The sequence below is a fragment of the Oncorhynchus nerka genome, linkage group LG3 (genome assembly GCF_034236695.1).
Source record: "Oncorhynchus nerka isolate Pitt River linkage group LG3, Oner_Uvic_2.0, whole genome shotgun sequence".
Taxonomy (NCBI): domain Eukaryota; kingdom Metazoa; phylum Chordata; class Actinopteri; order Salmoniformes; family Salmonidae; genus Oncorhynchus; species Oncorhynchus nerka.
In genome coordinates, this window is record NC_088398.1 from 41,222,983 (window position 1) to 41,247,439 (window position 24,457).

Below are 24,457 nucleotides of genomic sequence, written 5' to 3' on the forward strand. Positions count from 1 at the left end.
TTGAATAACTATTTTACAATCAAAATCTTTTTTCTTCTTACAGAACTGCTTTTGATCATAATCCATTTTCAATATCTACAAATGCTATTTCTCCCAATGCACACTCAGAATAACATAACATTCAGCGTTTCAGATAGGTGGATAGAACATTTGTTTAGTTGGCACTTGAAAACATTACACACATTTTGGCAGAGATCCTCTAGGGATCCAATTTATTTACAAACGGTGTGAATCTCACAATAAACAAAAAGAAAATCCATTGTATTGTTAATGTCACCTGTGGAGGAAATGGTAGGATAAAAACTGCTAAAGCAAATGTGCAAGTGGGGTAGGGGAAACCTTTTATTTTGATTCAATAATGACGTTGCACTTCAAGATACTCCTCCCAGATCATTTCACGAGAACTCTGAAATTAAGTTTGAAATCTCAATTTCCAATACAAGAGAATATATCAGTTATTCCTTCAACATTTCAAGGAGGTAAACCGTTTTTGCTGACCAACTGAGAGTGGGGCTTTGTTTTGGAATACGTAACAGTAGATTTGTTAAACGAATAGCTCCTAAGAAAAAAGCTAGCTTTCTGTTGATGCCTGGCCTCAAGAAATCAAGTAAATGGATTAAGAGAAAATATGAAGAAAAACATTCCCAGAAAGAGCCGGTAGATGCTTGTTCTGTTCAGGAGAGTACAAAAAACTGCGGGAGCAACATGCTTTTTCGCTAGTCTAAAACAAGGCCAATTTGTGACATCAACATTGATGTGCTTTTTGATAACATCAATGTTAAACCTCATATTATGCATGTCTGCTTAAATGTAATGCAAACACTTCCATAAGGATTTAGGGAGCATTGTGACAACGTCTCAGTGACAATGCCATGAAAGTGGCAATTACAACTTATACTGTAGAGCTGTATAGTTTCTGTCACATTGGTTTAACTTTTTCCAGTCCTAGCATATTTGTCTCTGACACTGTGACGTCTTGGCTTAAACGACATTCATAGCACAGCTCCTCTCAGTGGACATGAAGACACAAGAGAACAAAGGAATCTGGCCCTTTCAAATTTCTCATATATTTATTTACATTCTGCACATTTTCAACAGACTGAAAATAGTTGTTATTTAGGCTAAATAACACATTATAAGGGTGTTATACGTGCTTATGGTAAGTCTTACAGTGCCTTTTAACGGCAGCCAACATTTACAAAAAAAAATGTGTTTATGTGTTCAAGGTAACAAACTACTTTTATTTTGAAGCTTTTTGAGCTTAATGCACCTAAAAGATGCTGATTTCGCTGAGCTTGTGTTTGCAAAGGGTCTTGAGATAGGTGTTCTTGTTATAGTGATAGAGGACTCAATTTTGTATATGTGCCATTATAGCCAGATATATTAGAAAAGGAGGAGATAAGAATCACAGCTGGCAATGAATAGTAAATTATATAACGCCCCCCGCCCAGCAGACTGTCGACCAATTGCATTCATGTTGTTGTGCTGCACCAAGCGGTTGCTAAGCTAATCGTCACGCAATCCTGTCTAAAAGTCAGGGAATGAGTTGAGAAATCTGCCTATTTTCTTCAAAAGTATGTAATTTTACGATTTCAAAGCTAATTATCTCAAATCCTGGAAACGATTTGTAATGTTGAGCTTTTTGTTTACATAATTCATGCTCATGTTGGCTTTTTGTGCTAGCATCCAATTGACTCCCATTCCTTGAAGAAGAGATCTACTTGTCTGAGTTTTCCCAGAATGCACCGCATTACCCATTGAAATTGCCATCTACTCAAAAGTATCTCTGTTTTGCGTATGTGACAGCATGGGCAGCGCCATTGAGGCAATCTCCATTTTGAAGTAGTCAATTTTCTTCTTCACAATTGGCTGATCCTTCCTGGACATGACTCCAACAGGGTCACCAGGAGGGATCAGCAAATGCAGTTGGAAGTCCCACCCAGTTGACTACATGAAAATGGTGGAAGCCTGCAATGGGGACTTGGCTGTGGTATTTGTAACTGAAGGTCAAGGTTGGGAAATAGAGGAAGCGGATGTTTTGTTTGAATCAGATTGCGTGTCTAGTGGAGATGAGAGGAAAAAAATATTGGATTTACAATGGCAAATACAAAACGATATAAGAGAAGAAAAGTGGTAGTGGAATCCAAGCCAAGTAAGTGTTTTGGATCAATGTTACCTGAGAGATCCGTTTGAAGTCTCTAAAAATCGTGGATGCATTGGGTAAATTGATGAGAATAATGATACGTTTTCTTTGTGTCTGCAAATGATATGGCCATGTGTCAAGTGTATGTAGAAGGGAGGACTATCGTATGCCAGCTGAGCCTAAATTCTGCAATTGAACATGCGTGTGTCCTGTTAGGGTGAAGGAGACAGAGGTGGCAAGAATACGGGCTGTCCAGCATGTCTCCTATCCGGAGGCATTGAGAAGAGTGGAAGAAATGAGTGATGTTGAAGAACTAATGATAGTAGGAGTAGAGACACCAGAGACAATTCCTTGGTCAACAGAGGGAATCTGAAATGTTGCATGTAAAGAAGGTGGAAAAGCTGAGGAAATGGACTTCGTCGTGAGTGCGATTGAGGGTTTTGGGGGAAATTGGGATTTTACAGCAGAGGCATTACAATGCATGTTCATCACAGACCCTTGAGCCTGTGTAGGGAAGTTATTTGAATTGTGAGTGAAGGAGTAGAATGGGTTTTTAATAAAAATGTTGTAGTTTGTATAATGTCAGGACCCCCTTTCCCGCGATTGATATAATTTTGTTTCACTACCATTTACAGTAGGTGGCGGCAATACACCAGTAGTCTGCCATAATTCCTCAAAGTAGAATAAACCAGCAAATGCTCAGGCTAATATGACCTTTTTGGCCAGTAGAGGCCTCTATCATTCTCTTTGGTTCCTCTATATCATTTCCGCTTTACATTTTCACATTCCCGCCATCATCGAGTACGGTAGGAAAACGTCGTGTGTGTGTGGACCACACTGTCAACAAAATAATATTGGGGCCACCGAATGCCGGCAAAAAAACAATTTACTACTCCCTTAGGACTTATATAGAGATATTTTATTTTTTATTTTAAAAGTTTCGGTTCAGGGATATTTCATTCGGGTAAGTGTTTTTTGCCTTGTAATTAAGTTTAGACGATGTTTTCACCTCCATCAAATGGCAAATTAGCCAGTTAGTTAGCTAGCAGACGTTACATCCTCGGCCTTTTTAGTAGCCAGCTATCGTGCAGGGGAAATGGCTAGACTAGGTTCAATGTGCAACTACCCAGTTGTGTTTTGCTGAGTTGATAGGGGGCATCAATCTCATTTTATAGAATTCAGTTGGCCCCGTTTCGTTAGCAAGCCAACGTTAGCTGTACAGTCGCTTAACGTTAGCTAGTTAACTGACCCGCGTGTAATGGTTGGGTCCTCCCCCTAACTGTTAGCTAGCTAGCCATCAGTAACGTCTAGTTGGATTCTTATGACTATCAACTAACGTTAGCTGATCTGACCGTCCACATTGAACAAGTAGGTGATACAGTTGAATATATAAACTCATCATATTTTCATGCAATCGATTCCATAACGTTGCAGTAGCTAAACATCGTTATGCCAGTTCAATTATTAACCAGGTAGCGTTAACGCTAACATCGCAAACTATTCTGACATCCAGCTAAACCCTACATTTACAGAGCTATCTGAGAGCATACCCATCTGTAAAGTTAGTTCCCTATGCAAATCAACTAAATTTGTTAACTAAATTTCAGCAATTAGATTTACCAATAATGTTACCTATGCTTGCGACTTTAGCCACAATTAGGGTGTTAGGTGTTAATTAAACTTTGGTTCTGGTGTTATACTAAGTATTTCATGTTGTAGAGCAGCTTTTCAGGAACACAGAACAATTTATTTCATGAGGATAGGATTTACTATTGCAGAGATGTTTTATTTTCAATTGACCGAAAAGGGTCGCGGACAGGTCATTGATAATCCCTTGTCGACAATAAAGCATCCAATATATGTCCGATATCTGAAGATATGGTGGCCATATTGTTATGACATAGTCCGGGCTGATGTAGCACACATTTTTTGTTTTATGAAATGAATTTGCAATATTATACAAAATAATTGCTGTAAATTAAGTCCATTTTAAGATAGGATTGTCATATTATTAACCAATATTAAATGCTTTATGCAAAACTGAGTTGAAACAATTTATGAAAGTAAACTTTCTGACTTTGTGCAAATTAGAAATGTAATATAATATGCTAATTAGTCTATAAAGAATGTTATTAATGAAACCCATTAATTTAAAGTCCGGTGGTCATGAACAAAAAGCAGTGTTATTAATTACCAATTATTATGTCACAGTTATGCTGTATTCAGTAGTCCAACTGATTAGGCCTAGAGTGCCAAAAATACTCCCAACCCTGTGCCACCTGAATACCCTGTTCCACCTGAAGGTTTCCTAGCTGATAATAGCTGGCTTTTGTCAGATATTTTTTTAGGAAAGCCACTAAATAATATTGGCACGGGCTAATTGTCCGGGAGAAGGGAAAAAATCCCATCGCGAAATTATGCTTTTTAGCCTATTCATTGATGGAAATACATTTGACTGGTTGTCTTATAGGTTAATTTAGTGGAATTAGTTTGCCGCGTGTGGACAGTAGGCTATATTCGTTATGCATCTTATTTATCACATGCATACAGATACAAGGCCTTTGAGTGGAAAATCTATCATACAGCGTAGGAGCTGCTGCTGCAGAAAGAGACTCGAGTTGGAATTCTGTGTTGGAGGACCATACAAATATAATTTTTCCCAGTTGTGTCTTGAATGCACTAAAATCCCAGTTGTTTTGAACGTGGGATCAAACCGCAGCAGAAGGCAGGCTTCATCAGCATGTCACACACCACTTTGCAAGAGCTGAAGGCAGTATGCATTTTGAAAACGTATACTTGTACTGAACAAAAACATAAATGCAACAATTTCGAAGATTTTACTGAGTTACAGTTCATATAAGGAAATCGGTCAATTGAAATCAATTTATTAGGCCCTAATCTATGGATTTCCAATGACTGGGCAAGGGTGGGCCTGAGAGGTCATAGGCCCACCCAGACTGAGGTCCTGAGTGCTCTGGAGCAGGTTTTCGTCAAGGATCTATTTTGTACTTAACTCTGTTAATCTTTCCCTCGATCCTGACTAGTCTCCCAGTCCCTTCCACTGAAAACGGAAGGGAGCTAAATATGCAGGTTTAAAAATATATACTTCTGTGTATTGATTTTAAGAAAGGCATTGGTGTTTATGGTTAGTTAGGTTCAGTCCGCAAATGCGCTTTTGTTAAATCATCCCCCAGCGTTGCATCGATTGATTATATGCAACGCAGGACACGCTACATAAACTAGTAATATCATCAACCATGTGTAGTTAACTAGTGATTGATTGATTGTTTTTTTTACAAGGTAAGTTTAATGCTAGCTAGCAACTTACCTTGGCTTCTACTGCATTCTTGTTACAGGCAGGCTCCTCGTGGAGTGCAATGAGAGGCAGGTGGTTAGAGCGTTGGAACTAGTTAACCATAAGGTTGCAAGATTGAATCCCAGAGCTGACAAGGTAAAAAATCTGTCGTTCTGCCACTGAACAAGGCAGTTAACCCACCGTTCCTAGGCCTTCATTGAAAATAAGAATGTGTTCTTAACTGACTTGCCTAGTTAAATAAAGGTGTAAAAAAAAAAAAATCTGCGCCCAAATATACAGATTTCCGATTGTTATGAAAACTTGAAATCGGCCCTAATTAATCGGTCGACCTCTACTTGGTCACGAAAGTCAGAAAAACAATAGATTAAATCGCTTACTTAAGATGATCTTCGGATGTTTGCACTCATGAGACTCCCAGTTACACAAATGTTCCTTTTTGTTCCATAAATATTTTTATATCCAAAATACTTCCATTTGTTTGGCGGGTGATGTTCTGAAATCCACAGGCTCGAGCGGTCACGACATCGCAGACGAAAATTCCAAATTGTATCCGTAATGTCCACAGAAACATGTAAAATGTTTTTTTTATAATCAATCCTCAGGTTGCTTTTAAAATATATAATCGATAATATATCAACCGGGACTGTCGCTTTTTCAATAGGAGAGGGAGAGACCATGGCTGCCCCACACTGTTACGCAAGCAAAACTCTGCGAACACCCAGCTATCCACTGACGCATGTTATCTTTCTCGCTAATTTTTCAAAATAAAAGCCTGAAATTATGTCTAAAGTCTGACACCTTGAGGAAGCCATAGGAAAAGGAATCTGGTTGATATCCCTTTAAATGGAGGCAAGGCATCCAATGGAATAGAGAGCTTTCAGGAAAAACATCACTTCCTGGTTTTGATTTTCCTCAGGTTTTCGCCTGCGATATCAGTTCTGTTATACTCACAGACAATAGTTTGACAGTTTTGGAAACTTCAGAGTGTTTTCTATCCTAATCTGACAATTATATGCATATTCTGGGCCTGAGAAATAGGCAGTTTCATATGGGTACTTTTTTTTTTTTATAGCCCCCTACACTCAAGTTAACCTCATTGAGCATTCTGCTCTGTGCTCTTGCAGTCACCTTTGCAGGATAGCCACTCCTAGGAGCGTAGCAACAGTGCTGAACTTTCTCCATTTACAGACAATTTGTCTTACCGTGGACTGATGAACATAAAGGCTTTTAGAGATACTTTTGTAACCCTTTCCATCTTTATGCAAGTCAACAATTTGTAATATTCTTTCGAGGCATGGTTCACATCAGGTAATGCTTCTTGTGAATAGCAAACTCAAATTTTGTGAGTTTGTTTTATAGGGCAAGGCAGCTCTAACCAACATCTCAAGTCTTGTCTCATTGATTGGACAATTTGCTTTTGGAGAAGTCATTAGCCTAGGGGTTCACATACATTTTACAACCTACTCTGTGAATGTTTAAATATATTCAATATAGACAAAAATACAATAATTTGTGTGTTAAACACTGTTTTCCTATCGTTGTGACTTAGCTGAAGAACAGATCAAATGTTATGACCAATTTATACAGAAATCCAGGTAATTCCAGAAGGTTCACATACTTTTTCTTGCCACTGTATATATTTTAAGAATACGTCCTTCTACTTTTCCCTTCCATTAAGGTTATTTTGGAGAGCACCACCCTGACAGTCACCAATGGCAGTTGCAGTGCCCAAACTCTCCAGTGGTGCTGTTGTCAAAATCCGCTACAACAGCATAGATGTGGGCACCACTCGATGGAAGGAGGGGACCTTTGAGGTTCTTGAGAAGGATAACAAAGTCAACCTGTGCCTGAAGTTTAGTGCCGGTGGTGCAGCCAAAAGTTTCCAGGTATTGTATAATAGTGTTTTCCCCCATACGTGCTCATTTCATGTAACAAAATTGCATGCTTACATTGGACTTGAATAGCTGAGAAATTCTGTATGTTAAGGCAGTCTGAATGTATATGTTCATTATATATTTCTATGCTTTCAGCTCAACCATAATGTGAATAATGTCGTGATGCAGCCCATACACACTATGAGACGAATTGTGGTGACTCTGAAGGATGACAGCATAGTCACCCTTGAGAGGGTTCCCCCTGTTGTGGCTGAGAAAATGAAAGAATACCTTGAAAAGCTGAAGCATGGAAAATCAACCGGTAACAATCTATTGGAAATTGTAGATCATTAAGTCTTAACATTTTTATATTTTTTATGTAAGCTGTTTCTTAAAGTTGCAGCATGATTTACTGTGGACCAGTCCCTCTGCTGGAAAGTAAGTGTTGTTTTCTGGTAGTTTTAAAGACCTCCCAGGGAAGTGCCAGCTTTGGTGTGCTCGGGAATCGATCCGTAAAGAATGAGACCAGTCCGCATGGAGAACGACAGGTAAATAATTGCGTTTAGAATACACCTGTCATTTAAAACCACACTAAGTACCTCTGACAAGCTCATCCACTTAAACTCTGCCTCTTTATCAAGACAACACCCAGGCGACCCATTGTGGACAACAGGGAGGAGACGACGACCCGCAAGCCCCTGGGTAGCCCCAGCAGAGTGACCTCCACACCTGCCCGCAGTGGGCTGTCTGAGAACAGGTAGTCATTCCCTCCTACAGAGGGAAATCTTCTTCTTTTTTTTTTTTAGCTCCACATTAAATTACTTCACCAATCATGCGGTGTGGACAGAGCAGCGTGCTATGGAGCGGGCAAGCTATAGCCCAGTGAGTTGTTTACATACGTGATGGAAAGTGTAGGGCAATGACAATTTTGCTGGTGGGGAGAGAGGGTGGAAGAGATTTGGCTTGAAGCACTGTGTCAGATTTCAAAAAGGCTTTACGGTAAAAGCACACCATACAATTATGTTAGGTCAGCTCCTAGCCAGAAAAACATACAGCCATTTTCCAACCAAGGAGATGTGTCACAAATTATAAATATTCACTTACCTTTGATCTTCATCGGAATGCACTCCCAGGAATCCCAGTTCCACAATAAATGTTTGTTTTGTTCCATTTATGTCCAAATACATCCTTTTTGTTCGCGTTCAGTACAGTAATCCAAATGCACAATGCGTGAGCACTTAGTTCAGACAAAGTAAAAAAAAGTTCTATTACAGTTCATAGAAACATGTCAACCAATGTATAGAATCAATCTTTAGGATGTTTTTATCATGAATCTTCGATATTCCAACCGGACAATTCCTTTGTCTTTCGAAATGAAAGGGAACGCTGCTCGCTCTCACGGCCGTGTGTATGATTTAGCTCATGGCATTCTGCCAGACAGCTCTTATTCGCTCCCCCTTCATAGTAGAAGCCTGAAACCAGGTTCTAAAGACTGTTGACATCTAGTGGAAGCCTTAGGACGTGCAATACGACCCCATAGACACTGTATATTGGATAGGCAAAGACTTAAACCTACAAACCTCAGATTTCCCACTTCCTGGTTGGATTTATTTCTCTGGTTTTTGCCTGCCTTATGAGTTCTGTTATACTCAGACATCATTCAAACCATTTTAGAAACTTCAGAGTGTTTTCTATCCAAATCTACTCATTATATGCATATTCTAGCTTTTGGGCCTGAGTAGCAGGCAGTTTACTCTGGGCACCTTATTCATCCAAGCTACTCAATACTGCCCCCAGTCCCAAAGAAGTTAACCGGTTCCCATGCCTTTAAAATAACGGTTCTGTTCTGGAACAGTATAGATCACATTTGTTCTTATTCTGTTCCTTAACAAATGTTATTTTCTAGTGTTCTGTTCACTGAACCGGTTCCAATCCTTGATGAAAATACCCTCAAATTAAAGCTGACAGTCTAAACTTTAACCTCCGTAGTAGAGGTCGACCAATTATGATTTTTCGATACCGATTATTCGAGGACCAAAAAAAGCAGATGCCAATTTTTATTTGTAATAATGACAATTACAACAATACTGAATGAAAACTTATTTTAACTTAATATAATACATCAATAAAATCAATTTAGCCTCAAGTAAATAATGAAACGTGTTCAATTTGGTTTAAATAATGCAAAAACAAAGTGTTGGAGAAGAAAGTAAAAGTGCAATATGTGCTATGTATGAAAGCTAACGTTTCAGTTCCTGGCTCAGAACATGAGAACATATGAAGGCTGGTGGTTCCTTTTTAACATCTTTAACAATATTCCCAGGTAAGAAGTTTTAGTTTGTAGTTATTATAGGAATTATAGGACTATTTCCCTCTATACCATTTGTATTTCATGAACCTTTGACTATTGGATGTTCTTATAGGCCAGTGTAACAGTATATCTTCTGTCCCTCTCCTCGCTCCTCCCTGGGCTCGAACCAGCAACACAACGACAACAGCTACCATTGAAGCAGCATTACCCATGCAGAGCAAGGGGAACTACTACTAGAAGGCTCAGAGCGAGTGACGTTTGAAACACTATTAGCGCGCGCTAACTAGCTAGCCATTTCACTTCGGTTACACCAGCCTCATCTCGGGAGTTGATAGGCTTGAAGTCATAAACAGCGCCAATGCTTGACGCACAACGAAGAGCTGCTGGCAAAACTCAAAGAAAGTGCTGTTTGAATGAATGTTTACGCTCCTGCTTCTGCCTACCACCACTCGGTCAGATACTTAGATGCTTGTATGCTCAGTCAGATTATATGCAACGCAGGACATGCTAGATAATATCTAGTAATATCATAAACCATGTGTAGTTAACTAGTGATTATGATTCAACTTACCTTGGCTTACTGCATTCGCGTAACAGGCAGTCAGTCTCCTTGTGGAGTGCAACGAGAGGCAGGTCGTTATTGCGTTGAACTAGTTAACTGTAAGGTTGCAAGATTGGGTCCCCCGAGCTGACAAGGTAAAAATCTGTCGTTCTTCCCCTGAACGAGGCAGTTAACCCACCATTCCTAGGGCGTCATTGAAAATAAGAATGTGTTCTTAACCGAATTGCCTAGTTAAATAAAGGTATACATTTTTGGGGGTGGCAAATCTGCACCCAAAAATACCCATTTCCAATTGTTATGAAAACCTGAAATCGGCCCTAATTAATCGGCCATTCCGATTAATCGGTTGACCTCTACTCCATAGTCATTGCAACATTTCAAATCCAAAGTGCTGGAGTACAGAGCTAAAACAACACCAAAATAATAATTCACTGTCCAAATACTTTTGGACCTCACTGCATGTCATTTAGCAGACGCTTTTATCCAATGTGATTTAGTAATGCGTGCATACATTTTACATGTGTGGCCCCAACGGGAATCGAACCCACAACTCTTGACGTTGTAATCTCAATGCTCTACCAAATGAGTCACAGGACCACTTTGCAACACAACCTCTGTCCCAAATCTCCTCCCCTCTCACTAGCCTTTCCCCTGAGAGAACATTTCTACACTTGACAGTGGCATTAGTTTTTTTTGTATTTATTGGTCTCGTAACCAATCTTAATGCTGTGTTTGCCCCCTCAGGAATGAGAAGAGGAAGAGACTCCACATCTTTGACTGTGACCTGACTGAGGACTACCCCAAGGAGAATGACTCATCCAGGTATGACAAAGGCAATATGTTACTCTACCAAGCAAAGTTTTAGGTTGATTTCACATCCCTTCCTGTCAATTTAGGAATTGAAATGCTGTCCTATGAAAATGTCTTGTCTGTAGTCCACTGACCGATATTGACCAGGAATGCACCATACACTGCTACCATTACTGGGATATGAACACTATTATACATACCATGGGAAATAAATTTGGGGCAATGGTAGTGAAACCATTGTGCTCCACTTAATTTAAACTGTTCTCTTTAATCTTACTTTTTATCAGCAACAACAAGGCCACGTCGGACCCCTCCAGGAAATTTCTGCTGAGCTGCAAAGACAAGCTGAAACAGGCGGAGGAGAACCGTAGCTCAGGTGAAGACCCTCAGTCAGTCTGCTACACATACAAAGTGGGGATGTCCTTCTCCAGACTAGAACAGAAGCGTCTCCAGACGCCCTATCTTTACCTGACATTACTGACTTTATTGTCCCCATGAGGAAATTTTGTTGCAGAGTCATGTACACGTCTGATAACTGTCTGGCTTTGCCAACAGTTTCACTGGTCCAGGCACCACTTCAGCCCACGTCATTCTACGGCAGCCGATCGGCGACCAAAGATTACTCCGCGAGTCAATCCTTTCTAGACAGGTAAAGTAAAAAATAAATGTTTTACCTTTATTTAACCAGGTTGTTCCATTGTTGTTAATGATGCATTAGAATGTATTTTTAAGATGCTGCCACACCTTTAGTTCCTCAACATTTATTCCCCCCCCCCACAGGCCATCCACTACATCCCAGACCACCTCGGCTAAGAGAAGTCTCATGTTACCCAATCACTCAACCCCCTTAAAGAAAGTGCGCCCCACTCTGGACTACGGTGGCTGGAACAAACCGAGACCGTCCACTCTGGCCCAGCCCCAGCCTCCACTGCAAGGGTAAGGAGACACCTCAGGGTTATAGTGGTGATTCTGAAGTTAACCTCCATAGTCAATGAGGAGCTGTTCTAGTGCTGCCTAACTACCAGAAGTTAGTAATTTACTGTAACTGTTCATGCTTGTTATCAGTATGCCAGTACAGACACTTCCATGTCACAACATGTATTCTTACCACCAATGGTTGTAGTGGTGGTACGGATATAGAGTATAACTCAAATGTCCTCTTAACATCTTTGCTGCAGATTCTCCAACCTGGGCAACACGTGTTACATGAACGCCATCCTCCAGTCTCTTTTCAGCCTGCCATCATTCTCCAATGATCTGCTGAAGCAGGGAATCCCATGGAAGAAGGTCCCATTCAACGCCCTGCTCAGGTAGGCTGCTGTTAGTGTTTCATCAGTCAGCCTCTTCAGCTAACCCCATAACTGAATATAGGAAACTGTCAATAGTTTGATCAGTTCTTCAAATGTCCTCACCTTGTTTCTTCTTAAACACAAAAGATTTCTACTTTTTCCAAGGGATGTACCATTTAAAAATCTGTTTTGGTAGCTTAGTGATGTCATTTACCAAATTAACTGCTTAGCTGACTTGTGCAACTGCCCTGCGCCCTTATGGACCCCCAACCCCCCTCCCCTCCCCTTCTCCCTGTGCATGCAGACGCTTTGCCCACTTGCTGGCCAAGAAGGACATCTCGTGCCCCGAGGTGAAGAAAGACCTGCTGAGGAGAGTGAAGAGTGCCATCTCCTCCACCGCCGAGCGCTTCTCCGGATACATGCAGAACGTAAGACCTACAATATTAACACCACCACCATTTAGACTCTTACGCGGCTCTGTATATTCGCTCACATGGTGACTTCCTCATTCTCTCTCTCTATAGGATGCCCATGAGTTTCTGAGCCAGTGCCTGGACCAGCTGAAGGAGGACGTGGAGAAAATGAACAAGAGCTGGAAAAGCGAGTCGGCAGCGGCCGCGTGGGATGAGCCTCCCCAGCAGGCGGCCGCAGCCCGGCCCGGGGAGGAAGCGAACACCTCGCGCATCTACACCTGTCCTGTGGTGGTTAACATGGAGTTTGAGGTGCAGCACACCATCACCTGCAAAGAGTAAGTGAGTTGCCCCCTTTTCAGACTGTGGATTCCTGGGTGGTAAGTCTCTTCCTTGATGGTAAATAAAATAACGGATCTCCATTACATACAAATATGTCAAGATTTTCTCTTGAGTCCATTCCTTTTAGTTTTTGTGATGTTACCTCTACAAAGCATATGAAATTGTTCTAAAGACTCACTGGATGTCATGTTATTAACGACAAATCATAACAAAGGTGCTGTTATGTGTGGTTTCAGCTGTGGTGAGGTGGTGACCAAGCGAGAGCAGTTCAACGACCTGTCCATTGACCTGCCTCGCAGGAAGAAGACCATCCCTCTCCGGTCCATCCAGGACTCTCTGGACCTCTTCTTCAGGGTGTGTGACCACTGTCCCCACAAACCACCACATGTCCATATGTGTATATATATATCCACTGAAGGCAATGAAACAGTGCACATAGTATTTAAATCATAATATCACGTAGATGAGCTACATTTTCTTTCTGTGTATTCCAGATTGAGGAATTCGAGTATTCGTGTGAGAAGTGCAGTGGGAAAGTGGCGACAGTGACTCATAAATTCAGCCGACTCCCCAGGTGCTCCCATTTGTCTACAGCGGGGATCTTTAGCCCTGGTGTTAAGAACACCAACTCCGTACTAAGCTGATCATTCACCTGGGTTGTGTCTTATTTGAAATTTCCGTCTATTCCCTATATAGTGCACGGGAGTAGGGTGCCATTGCCAGGACCAAATTGAATGAGAAAGAGGTAACCCAACATCGCTTTCTATCCTTTCCCTCACACAGAGTTCTGATTCTGCACCTGAAGCGCTACAGCTTCAACGCCCAGCTGTCACTGAACAGTAAGCTAGGCCAGCAGGTGATGATCCCCCGCTACCTCACGCTGCTGTCCCACTGCACGGACGCCACTCGACCCCCACTCAGTCTGGGCTGGAGCGCAAACGCCGCCATGTAAGAACCCCCCCACACACACACACAAGCACACTTGGAGACTGTCAAATTGTTGGGACAATGTTCACTTTTTCTTTTGAAGTCACCACACAGACGGGTCTTCAACGTTATTTGGACATTTATCACATTACGTGAATATTTTGTTTTCTAACCTACCACGCTCTGTTTTATATATAAAAATAAAAAAAACATTGTACAGGTCACGAACACTGAAGGCCTCCCAGTCGGTGAACTCCTCCTCACTACTTCGGTAAGCCAGTCTCTAACAACATGGAATCACTAACAACATGGAATCACTAACCCACTTTTACATCCAACCCAGGAAGGCCGTTCATGTTCACTGTAAGTCCAATGTTTCCTTGGTGAGGCGCAAAAGTGTGGATGTTTGGTTCTTCTAACTACTGTTTTCATTTCCTTCCACCAGGAAATTGTCTCTGAAGGCGGGGGGCAGCTCCAGCACTATCCTGGTGGACTCTGACAGCGAGGAGGAGCTGAGCCGGAAGGTGGTGAGCCGCAAGCGCCGCCTCAGCGACTGTCTGCCCGACGACAGAGCAGATGAGGTTGGGGCACCAGAGGGATTGGGGGGGATATACATTACTACACCCTAACCGCTGACACGTGCGGGGCCAGGTTGAAAGAACACTGTGTTTAGCGTGTGACATGATGAGCTCTGGCTGTGTTTAGGTCCAGCGAGGCGTCCACCACACAGACGCGTCAGACTTCAACAGCATCAACGATGAGGAAATGCTGGCGGCGGTGCTGGAGATGAGTCGCCAGGACGCTGGGCTCTCCTGCCACGCCCCTGAGGACGAGCCAACCAGCAGCCCTGACACGGGCTTCGGCGACGCCGACGCCCAGGAGATGAACTACCGCCCAGACCTGCTGGAGACGGACACTAAGCCGTCTGCAGGTAACCACCAATCTCAGAAACACAGACACACCAGCCAGGAGGGAAAGGCTTAAACAGTTCACTAAAATGATTTTGAGACTACACACCAAAACAGCTCTCTGTAGTTAGTTACTAGATGCCCATTCATTTCATTGAACTATGCTATTTTTAAGACTATAAACTTGAATTATATAACACGCATGCAGAAGCCTCTGGTTTTACCAACTCATGCAAAACAGAGTGTGTATCTGTGTGTGTGTGTGTGTGTGTGTGTGTGTGTGTGTGTGTGTGTAGACGTGCTGGACTCCCTGGACCTGACCATGGACGAGAACAAGGAGAACCAAACCCCCGAGGGGGTGCAGGGGGATCTGGACTGGGTGCAGCAGTATGGCCTGGAGCAGGAGAGGGAGGAGCAGGAGCTGCAGCAAGCCCTAGCCCAGAGCCTGCAGGAGCATGTAAGACTCAACACACACTAGGACATTAGAGAGAGACCCCCTATACAGCTCTACCATTAGACATTTTACTGTAGGGGAAACCTGATGTTGGTGGTTCACCAACGTTTTTGTAATGTAGGCTAATGCTTCTGTAATGTTTTTGTGATCCACAAAAAAAACAATCTGTCTTGAGCTCAGACCCACCGTCACTAACACATGCTCCAGCAGGTATATCTCACTAGTCACCCCCAAAACCAACACCTCCTTTTGGCTGCCTTTCCTTCCAGTTCCCTGCTGCCAGTGACTGGAACGAATTGCAAAAATCGCTGAAGCTGGAGACTTTTATTTCCCTCACCAACTTTAAACATGAGCTATCTGAGCAGCTAACCGATTGCTGCTGTACATAGTCCCATCTGTAAATAGCCCACCCAATCTACGTACCTCATCCCCATATTGTTTTTATTGACTTTTCTTCTATTTTGCACACCAGTATCTCTACTTGCACATCATCATCTGCTCATTTATCACTCCAGTGTTAATCTGCTAAATTGTAATTACCTCGTTACTATGGCCTATTTATTGCCTACCTCACGCCATTTGAACACACTGTATATAGACTTAATTTTTGTTCTAATGTGTTATTGACTGTACGCTTGTTTATTCCATGTGTAACTCTTGTGTTTGTGTCGCACTGCTTTGCTTTATCTTGGCCAGGTCGCAGTTGTAAATGAGAACTTGTTCTCAACTAGCTTACCTGGTTAAATAAAGGTGGGAAGAAAAAAACTATAGGGCCAATGTTACCTATGTGAACCTTTGATAGAGCCGGACAGGACACCCGGTTATTGCATCACCACGATGCAAACTTGACCTTTGCAACGTGTGGTTTCTCCTACAGGAAGCCCAAGAGATGAGGGAGGACGACGACCTGAAGAGAGCCACAGAGCTCAGCCTGCAAGGTACAGCATAGACACTGCTCCCCCTTTTTATGCCAATACGCAGCTTCACTAAAGTAAAGAAGTGTGTATGTTTGCACATTTTTACATGTCTTGATTTTCCCTCGTTTTTCTCCGCCGTCCCAGAGTTCAACAATTCGTTGCCGGAGCTGCTGTGTTCAGACGAGGACTCTGGGAACGAGGAGGTGCTGGATATGGAGTACAGCGATGCAGAGACCGAGGATCTGAAGAGAAATGCTGAGGTACGAAGTCTCCCTCCTACTTTTCTCCCTCACCACTAACCTTCACCAGGTTAGTGTCATTTATCAACTGCATACATTTCACACAATTCCTAGGATTTGCGTGGCAACAAATTATTGGGATTTCTCAAACGGTCGTATGCAACATATACGCATGTTTTCATTGCTTTAATCAGAGCCCTGCGATGTTTGTGCGCTCGTGGCGAGCTTTACATCCCCGCCTGGAAAATGCAATTTTATGGTAACAAAAACATCTTCATTTGCTGTATGATTTGAAGATGTTGAAACTGGACCATGATAGTTTCTAAAAAATGCAATTTGATCAGATTTCTGTAGAAGTATGGGCAGAATGTTTTTAAATCTTTTAAAATGAAATTCTACAGGCCACACTTCTATGGAAAATACAAATTGTTCAGTATTTTGTTTCTCTTGCTTTCGTATAGGCTCTGAGATTAAATAGACTACGATGTCGCACTCCTATCGCGATACTGTAGCCAAACAATACTGTCAAATATTTTAAATAGACTACCGGTCTATTTACTTTCAAGCATGCTTGGCTATTGAATGAGAGATGGCTAAATGGTAGCGTAATATTTGTTGTGTAGCAGAAATTAACCAGTCATGTCAGAAAAGGAGACATGTCCCGCAATATGATTATGATTTAGGTCTATATAATAAAAGTAAAATAAATATATTAGGGAACATGCTGCTATGTGATCTCCTTACCAACGGCAAATGCATCTGTTTTATCATTAGGCCTACGTTTTAATGTTTTTATTAGCCTACCATTATTATAATTCCCGTACATCAAACACCTCAATTTCCCCCAAAAGAACAATATTTGCTTGCAATACAGTTGATCAACCACTAGAAGTTATGCATGGAGATGCGCAGACTATTTGACATAATCTGAGGTGTTTGTTGTGCCTGCCATCGGTTGAAACACAGCATGCTCTTGCATACATGGTAGGTGTCTTATTTTGGCGGATGAAATGTACTAAAATGGTGCACACATCATAGAATGTTGACCTTGAATGGGAATATCTGTTTTAAGTTATACTGTCAATCCTCCATAGGAAACCGATTTTGAAATCATAGAAATGTAGATAATAGAATACACATGACCAATTAAGTTGACGGTGGGTGGACCGGCGGCTATCTTTGTGGTTGCAAATAGAAGTTACAGTTTCAATGGTGTGTACTAGAGGTCGACCGATTTTGTGATTTTTTTTTTTTCAACACCGATACCGATTATTACTGGACCAAAAAAAAGCCGATACGATTCATCAGCCAAATGTTATATATATTTGGAATGACAATTACAACAATACTATAAAATGAACACTTTTATTTTAACTTAATATAATACATAAATCAAATAAATTTAGTCTCAAATAAATTATGAAACATGTTCAATTTGGTTTAAATAATGCAAAAACAAAGTGTTGGAGAAGCAAGTAAAAGTGCAATATGTGCCATGTAAAAAAAAAAAGCTACCGTTTAAGTTTCTTGCTCATTACATGAGAACATATGGAAGCTGGTGGTTCCTTTAAACATGAGTCTTCAATATTCCCAGTTAAGAAGTTTTAGGTTGTAGTGCAGAAAGCAGTGCTTGTCTGCATGTTCCCCTGTCAGTCTGCTCTTTCGCTTATCATAAATGATCCCCACCTCACTGAACACTCTCTCGCTTGGGCCCGAAGAAGGTGGGGGACAAACTTCTTTCTGGGTGATTGTAATCTGTCCTCATTCTGCTTCCACCACTCCAAAGGCAAGCTGCTCTTTCTGTCAATGACGGGTGTCGTGGAAATTCAGTACTGAGAGAGACTTGGTCATTTCTTCAAACAATCGTGTTCATTTAATATCGATTCATTATTTGCAATAGTTAGACTGTCAGCCCACCAGTCTTGACTGACTGTTAGGCTGAGAGTCTAGCCTTTATAGACAATGCACAGTTTTTATAGAGGCTGTCCACCAGACTGGGTGGCTGATCTATTCCGGACTCTTTAACTCTTTGCACCTGGTTCTGGGTCTTCCTCTTCACTCGTCCCTTCTGCTGTGGCTCTGGGATTTGGTTTCCTTAGTAGGCCAGAGCTCTCTTGTAACGTGGATCCAGGACAGTTGCCAGCCAGCAACAGGCACTTTGTCTCCTCGGCCTTGGAGAACCGCCTCGTCAGACTGTCCAACATGGTCTTCCTTAAAGTTTTGACGCCTTGAGTAGAAGAACCCTCCTGCTGCAGCTTCAGCAGCGACACAGTGGGGATGATGCATGTGTGGCTGTAGAGTTGGAGTGGCTCATCTCCAGTGTCGCCTCCATAGGTGCCAGTCTCTCAATTGAGTTAGAGACAATGTCCCACTGTAGACGCTTCAGCAGACAAACTGCTGACGTGTCCGTATTCACCTGCATACACATTCAGTGCACGCCTCTGTTCAAACATCCTCTGCAACATGTGTAGTGTTAAGTTCCAGCGAGTTTAAACTGCTTGGATGATGCTGTGTTTGGGAAGGCCCAAGCTCTTCCTGAATGGACCTCAGCCTCTGTTTGGCCAGTACAGAGTGGTCAAAGTGAGTTTCACAGCTCTTCAACATGGCATTAATGTCTAGCACAGCTCTCTGACTGGATAGGCCATCATTGATTACAAGCTGTAGGGTGTGTGCACTGTAGCTGAAGTCTGGAAACTCTGCCAGTCTCATACCTTTCACCATGTTTGCCCCACTGTCCCTGAGGACCAACACTACACATTCTGTGTGGATGTCCCAGTATTCTAACATGGTCAAAAACATCTCTCTGATGTAGTTTCCTGTGTGTGATCCAGTCATAGTCTTGACATTCAGCACAATCTGCTTTCTTGTTCAGACATTGCCAAAGAAATGTCCAGTAAGGCTCATCAAGGGACTCTGTTGTGCCCGACCAGCAGTCAGTTGTGAATGCCATGTGTGGAGCGTTCACTGGTGTCACCAGATTCTTCACTTTCATCTCAACTCTCATGTGTTTTATCTTGCATTTCTGTGCAGTAAAATGTTTCCTCTTTGATCCTGTACAGGGTTCAGCAAGAGTAATCAGCCGCTGAAAACCAACGTCAGACACCACTGTGAATGGCTGGTTGTCAGTGACAATCATCTCAATAATTGCTTTAAATCATACCGTCTGTGTTTCAAAATACCCAGGTATAACGGTATATCGCCCAAGATGAGTGGAGTCTTTGCTAGTCTTGTTAGTGTCTTTTCTAACATGTCCCCCAAGAACTCAATAAAGCATCTGGCACAACTTCGCACCAATTTAGTTCTGGGTGTCTAAGATTAAGTAGGGAGAAACGGCCCAGCTGAACACCTTCCTTTCTTGTTCCCAGAGTGGAGACTTGGCCAACTCGTTCCGGCTGATCAGTGTAGTCAGTCACATCGGGAGCAGCTCCTCCTCTGGTAAGCACTGCCCTGCCTATAGACCACAGTCTGCTAAGATACAGTATATGGCCAAGCTACGAGATGCACTCATTTCTGGTAACCACAAATAGCGGAGTAAGAGATGTGAATGTTATGATTTTGTTTTGGTATCGACTGATCTCATAACACACTACTGTGTTAGCAGGAGCCACAGATAATCAATCTGTAAAAAAAAAAAAATTAAATTAAAATGTAAAGCATAAATGGAAAATTTGTCAGCTGAGGCAGCAACACTGTATATTTGTAGTCTAATATTAACCTATAATTCTATCTCCGGGCCCTCAGGCCATTACATCAGCGACGTGTACGACATGAAGAAGCAGTCGTGGCTGACCTACAACGACCTGGATGTGTCGCGCACGCAAGAGGCCACGGTGCAGAGAGACCGTGACCGCAGCGGATACATCTTTTTCTACATGCACAAGTTAGTCTCCCTCTACCAGTTTCAGTTGTGTGCTGGGTTATGTTCATTAGGGCAACAATGTGAAATTTGTCCAATACGGAAGCAGATTTTCATTTCCAGTTGCAAAATGTTTTTCTACAGTGTCTCCTACTGATCACAACTCTGTTCTCTTATGGTAAGGGAAAAACCACCAGCCTCCCACTATATGCCCTATACCAGTCTGTCTGTGTGACTGATTTATAATGCAGTGGAGGCTGAGAGAGACCCAGCTCTAGTAAGCAGGGTTGTCCATACGATTGGCAACTCTGAGCAGAAGCTGGAACAAAATATCCCGTCTTTCATGCTATAAGAAAATATTATTTGTTGAAATTTCTTTCTGTTTTGTCAGAAAAAAATTAACTGGCAAAGTGAAACTGTCTGGTAACTAGAAGTTTGCTGTTGGGTTTTAATATCAGAACATTAATAAAACTAAAGTTGTACATTCACTTATGGTGGGAGATATTGTGGGGAAATTAATGTAATGTGTGTATCATATTATGCACTGGAACCCACTGTAAGGGGTGTGGATTTGTTTCAGTGAGCCGTGCCTTGACTGCTGTGTGTGTGTGTTTGTGTGTGTGTGTGTACCTTCTCCTCAGGGATGTGTTTGAGGAGCTGTCTGAGCTAGAAAGGACAGGGGCCAGTGGAGGAGCCTCTGAGGCAGGGAGGACTGTCCTGCAGCCCCTCTGAGCCACCAGTCTGTCATCAGTCACACACCAACCAACACACTGAGCTCTCCCCAACAGATGGGTCGGGTTTGGGATGAAGGAGAACCTTTCTCCAGTACTACTGATCACCATCCACATTTTTCTGTCTTCAGGCACTTTGTGCTTTTTTAAAACAAAACAACAGGCCATGGTAGCTTCTGTCGCGAAGGCAGGCTCAGACGTCAGCACACACAGCCAACGTCCTTCTCGCCAGGTCTGTTCGGAAATGAGAGACGGTGCTCTCAAAAGAAAGAAAAGAGACTGTTCTTTGTTTATTAAACACTGAGAGATATTAGCCCTGAACTTTTCAGGCTTCTTTATTTAATTTTCTATGATTTGTTGTTGTAATATAGTATTTCTTGGCACACATGATATTAACTGTCATGCATTTAAGAAATTAAATCGTATGTGTCAGATGCTGGTGCTCCTTGGATTGTATGGTTTTTACTTTTTATTTCCAATATAATTTAAATGTATTCTAAAATATAGTTTAGGGTAAGGAGGGTGTACTTTTTTTGTTCTATACAGTGCATTTGGAAAGTATTCAGACACCTGGACTTCTTCCACATTTTGTTATGTTACAGCCTTATTCTAAAATGAATTAAATTGTTTTTTTCCCTCATCAAACTACACACACAATGACCAGCAAAATCAGGATTTTAGAAATGTAAAATCGTGTTCACTTCCGAGCTCCGGCTGGGCCACTCAAGGACATTCAGAGACTTGTCCTGAAGCCACTCCTGCATTGTCTTGGCTGTGTGCTTAGGATCGTTTTCCGGTTGGAAGGTGAACCTTCGCCTGAGGTCCTGGGCACTCTGGAGCAGGTTTTCATCAAGGATCTCTCTATACTTTGCACCGTTCATCTTTCCCTCTATCCTGACTAGTCTCCCAGTCCATGCAGCTGAAAAACATCACAGCATGATGCTGCCACCACCATGCTTCACTGTAGGGATAGTTCCAGTTTTCCTCTAGATGTGAGGCTTGGCATTCAGGCCAAAGAGTTCAATCTTGGTTTCATCAGACCAGAGCATCTTGTTTCTCATGGTCTGAGTCCTTTAGATGCCTTTTGGCAAACTCCAAGCGGGCTGTCATGCTTTTTACTGAGGAGTGGCTTCCGTCTGGTCACTCTACCATAAAGGCCTGATTGGTATGCTGCAGAGATGGTTGTCCTTCTGGAAGGTTCTCATCTCCACAGAGGAACTCTAGAGCTCTGTCAGAGTGACCATCGAGTTCTTGATCATCTCTCTGACCAAGGCGCTTCTCCCCCAATTGCTCAGTTTGGCTGGGCGGCCAGCTCTAGGAAGAATCCTGGTGCTTCCAAAATTCTTTCATTTAAGAATGGATGGAGGCCACTTTTCTTGGGGACCTTTAATACTGCAGGAATGTTTTGGTACACTTCCCCAGATCTGTGCTTCGACACAATCCTTCAACCTCATGGCTTGGTTTTTGCTCTGACATGCACTGTCAACTGTGGGACCTTGTATGGACGTGTGTGCCTTTCCAAATCATGTCCAATCAATTGAATTTACCATAGGTGGACTCCAACTGGTATCAACATAAAGGATGATCAATGAAAACGGGATGTACATGAGCTCAATTTTGGGTCTCGTAGCAAAGGGTCTGAATGCTTATGTAAAATGGGATAGTTCATTTTCACACCACAAATCTAAACCCGCTTTTGCTTTCTCATTATGGGGTATTGTGTAGATTGAGGATTTGTATTTATTTCATCCATTTTAGAATAAGGCTGTAACAAAATGTGGGGAAGGGGTCTGAATACTTTCCGAATGCACTGTATGCCGCGAAATGTGGCGCAATATTTATTTTGTGGCATGGATTTGCCAATTCTGCTTGTATTTGTTTCAAGTCTGTTCATTTGAGTTGGGTGATAAAGGAAGTTTGCAATTTCTTTCAATTATTTACTTATGGACTGTTTGTTGCTGTTTTATTCATGTTTTATAAATCTTAAGCTAAACAGTCGCTTGTCTTTTGTAAGCTTACAATCATAGGGGTTCCCTAGTGTAGGGGTTTTCAAACTGGGGTCTGTATATTTTGTTTCTTTTTTGGATGAACAATATTTAGATTTTTTTTGCTTAGGTGTGAAATATTATTTTATGAATATCGCTAGCTGCAACAATATCATCGTGGATACCATTTTTATGTCTGCGTCTAGTATGGAAGTTGGGAGGTAGTTTCATGAGCCAACACTATCTAGCATTAGCGAAATTACAACGTGTACAAAAATAGCTGTCGCTCTTCATCCGACTGGGGAAAGTAGATAAATGGCTTCATGACAAAATCTCAAAACTATCCCTGTAGGAAATTTGTAATTGGAGCTAATTACAGGTTTCTTTTCTGTATAGAGCAATTCTTAGGCGGGCCATCTTAAGTGGTAATTTTTACCCAAATTAAACTAACAACTAGATTGAAAGCATGCAGAAAAGATATTGAACTCTATTTTTTTATAGTGCTGTCTTTTGGGAACTAACAATCAAATAAAAGTCAGAAAAAAACAGCTGTTCAGGGCACATCACTATTGATTTTTTTTTTTAAATGTTTGAGCAAAGGAACATAGCATTAGCCATGGCAAAATGCATAGAATTAAAACAGCAAAATTGTCTCTCGGCTCAATGCAAATTTCCAGAAATGTTCGTTTGGCATCAAAACAGCAAAGCTTTCTCAGCTCAATGTAAAAATGTGTAGAATTGATGAAAATTGCTTTACAGCAGCAACATTTTCTCAATGCCACCAAGGTACACTACCTTTTCTAGCTAATAGACTAGAGTTTACACTTCCTCTTCCAATGAACTGTGTTTAGGTCAAAATAATAAATGTTTACCAAATCTCAACATTTAAAAAAGTTTTACTTCTAGCCATTATCATTCAACTGATAAGATGTTACTTTTTTTTGGTTAACATGATGGGGTGGTCCCAGGGTTGCTGGTCCCTGGGCAAGAAAAGTTTGAAATACCTGATCCTAATGCCTCCCAGTAAAGACCTGGTAGTTTATACAGTTGAAGTCGGAAGTTTACATACACCATAGCCAAATACAATTAAATTCAGTTTTTCACAGTTCCTGACATTTAATCCTAGTACAAATTCCCTGTCTTAGGTCAGTTAGGATCATCACTTTATTATAAGAATGTTTAATGTCAGAATAACAGTAGAGAGAATGATTTATTTATTTCAGCTTTTATTTCTTTCATCACATTCCCAGTGGGTGAGAAGTTCACATACACGCAATTAGTATTTGGTAACATTGCCTTTAAATTGTCTAACTTGGGTCAAACGTTTTGGGTAGCCTTCCACAAGCTTCCCACAATAAATTGGGTGACTTTTGGCCCATTCCT

At 41.7% G+C, this 24,457-nt stretch overlaps 1 protein-coding gene across 4 annotated transcripts; it reads left to right on the forward strand.

Moving 5' to 3' along the window:
• The first annotated feature begins 1,821 nt into the window (after positions 1-1,821).
• Positions 1,822-23,956, forward strand: LOC115107937 (ubiquitin carboxyl-terminal hydrolase 37-like). Of its 4 annotated transcripts, XM_065011800.1 has the most exons (26): positions 1,822-2,152; positions 2,360-3,107; positions 5,500-5,594; positions 7,138-7,345; positions 7,490-7,655; positions 7,793-7,881; positions 7,975-8,090; positions 10,951-11,028; positions 11,304-11,392; positions 11,572-11,665; positions 11,797-11,952; positions 12,195-12,326; positions 12,610-12,733; positions 12,830-13,053; positions 13,294-13,411; positions 13,552-13,631; positions 13,841-14,005; positions 14,205-14,255; positions 14,430-14,565; positions 14,690-14,915; positions 15,189-15,349; positions 16,224-16,284; positions 16,408-16,523; positions 19,868-19,937; positions 20,244-20,382; positions 21,000-23,956. In XM_065011800.1, exons 4-26 carry the CDS (start codon positions 7,172-7,174, stop codon positions 21,088-21,090), a joined length of 2,856 nt encoding a protein of 951 aa, XP_064867872.1. In that variant the 5' UTR covers positions 1,822-2,152; positions 2,360-3,107; positions 5,500-5,594; positions 7,138-7,171; the 3' UTR covers positions 21,091-23,956. The 4 variants fall into 4 exon arrangements, with proteins under 4 accessions (XP_064867872.1, XP_029487585.1, XP_029487594.1 ...); XM_029631725.2 differs by lacking the exon at positions 5,500-5,594; XM_029631734.2 differs by lacking the exon at positions 5,500-5,594 and having other exon boundaries at positions 2,360-2,564.
• The last annotated feature ends 501 nt before the right edge of the window (positions 23,957-24,457 follow it).

Excerpts from the sequence above, each read along its gene's own strand:
- LOC115107937 (XM_065011800.1), top strand. The coding sequence starts at position 7,172 with ATGGCAGTTGCAGTGCCCAAACTCTCCAGTGGTGCTGTTGTCAAAATC. Across the intron at positions 7,656-7,792 it reads GAAGCATGGAAAATCAACCG|TTTTAAAGACCTCCCAGGGA; the intron begins GTAACAATCTAT and ends GTTTTCTGGTAG. Across the intron at positions 14,006-14,204 it reads TGGAGCGCAAACGCCGCCAT|GTCACGAACACTGAAGGCCT; the intron begins GTAAGAACCCCC and ends AACATTGTACAG.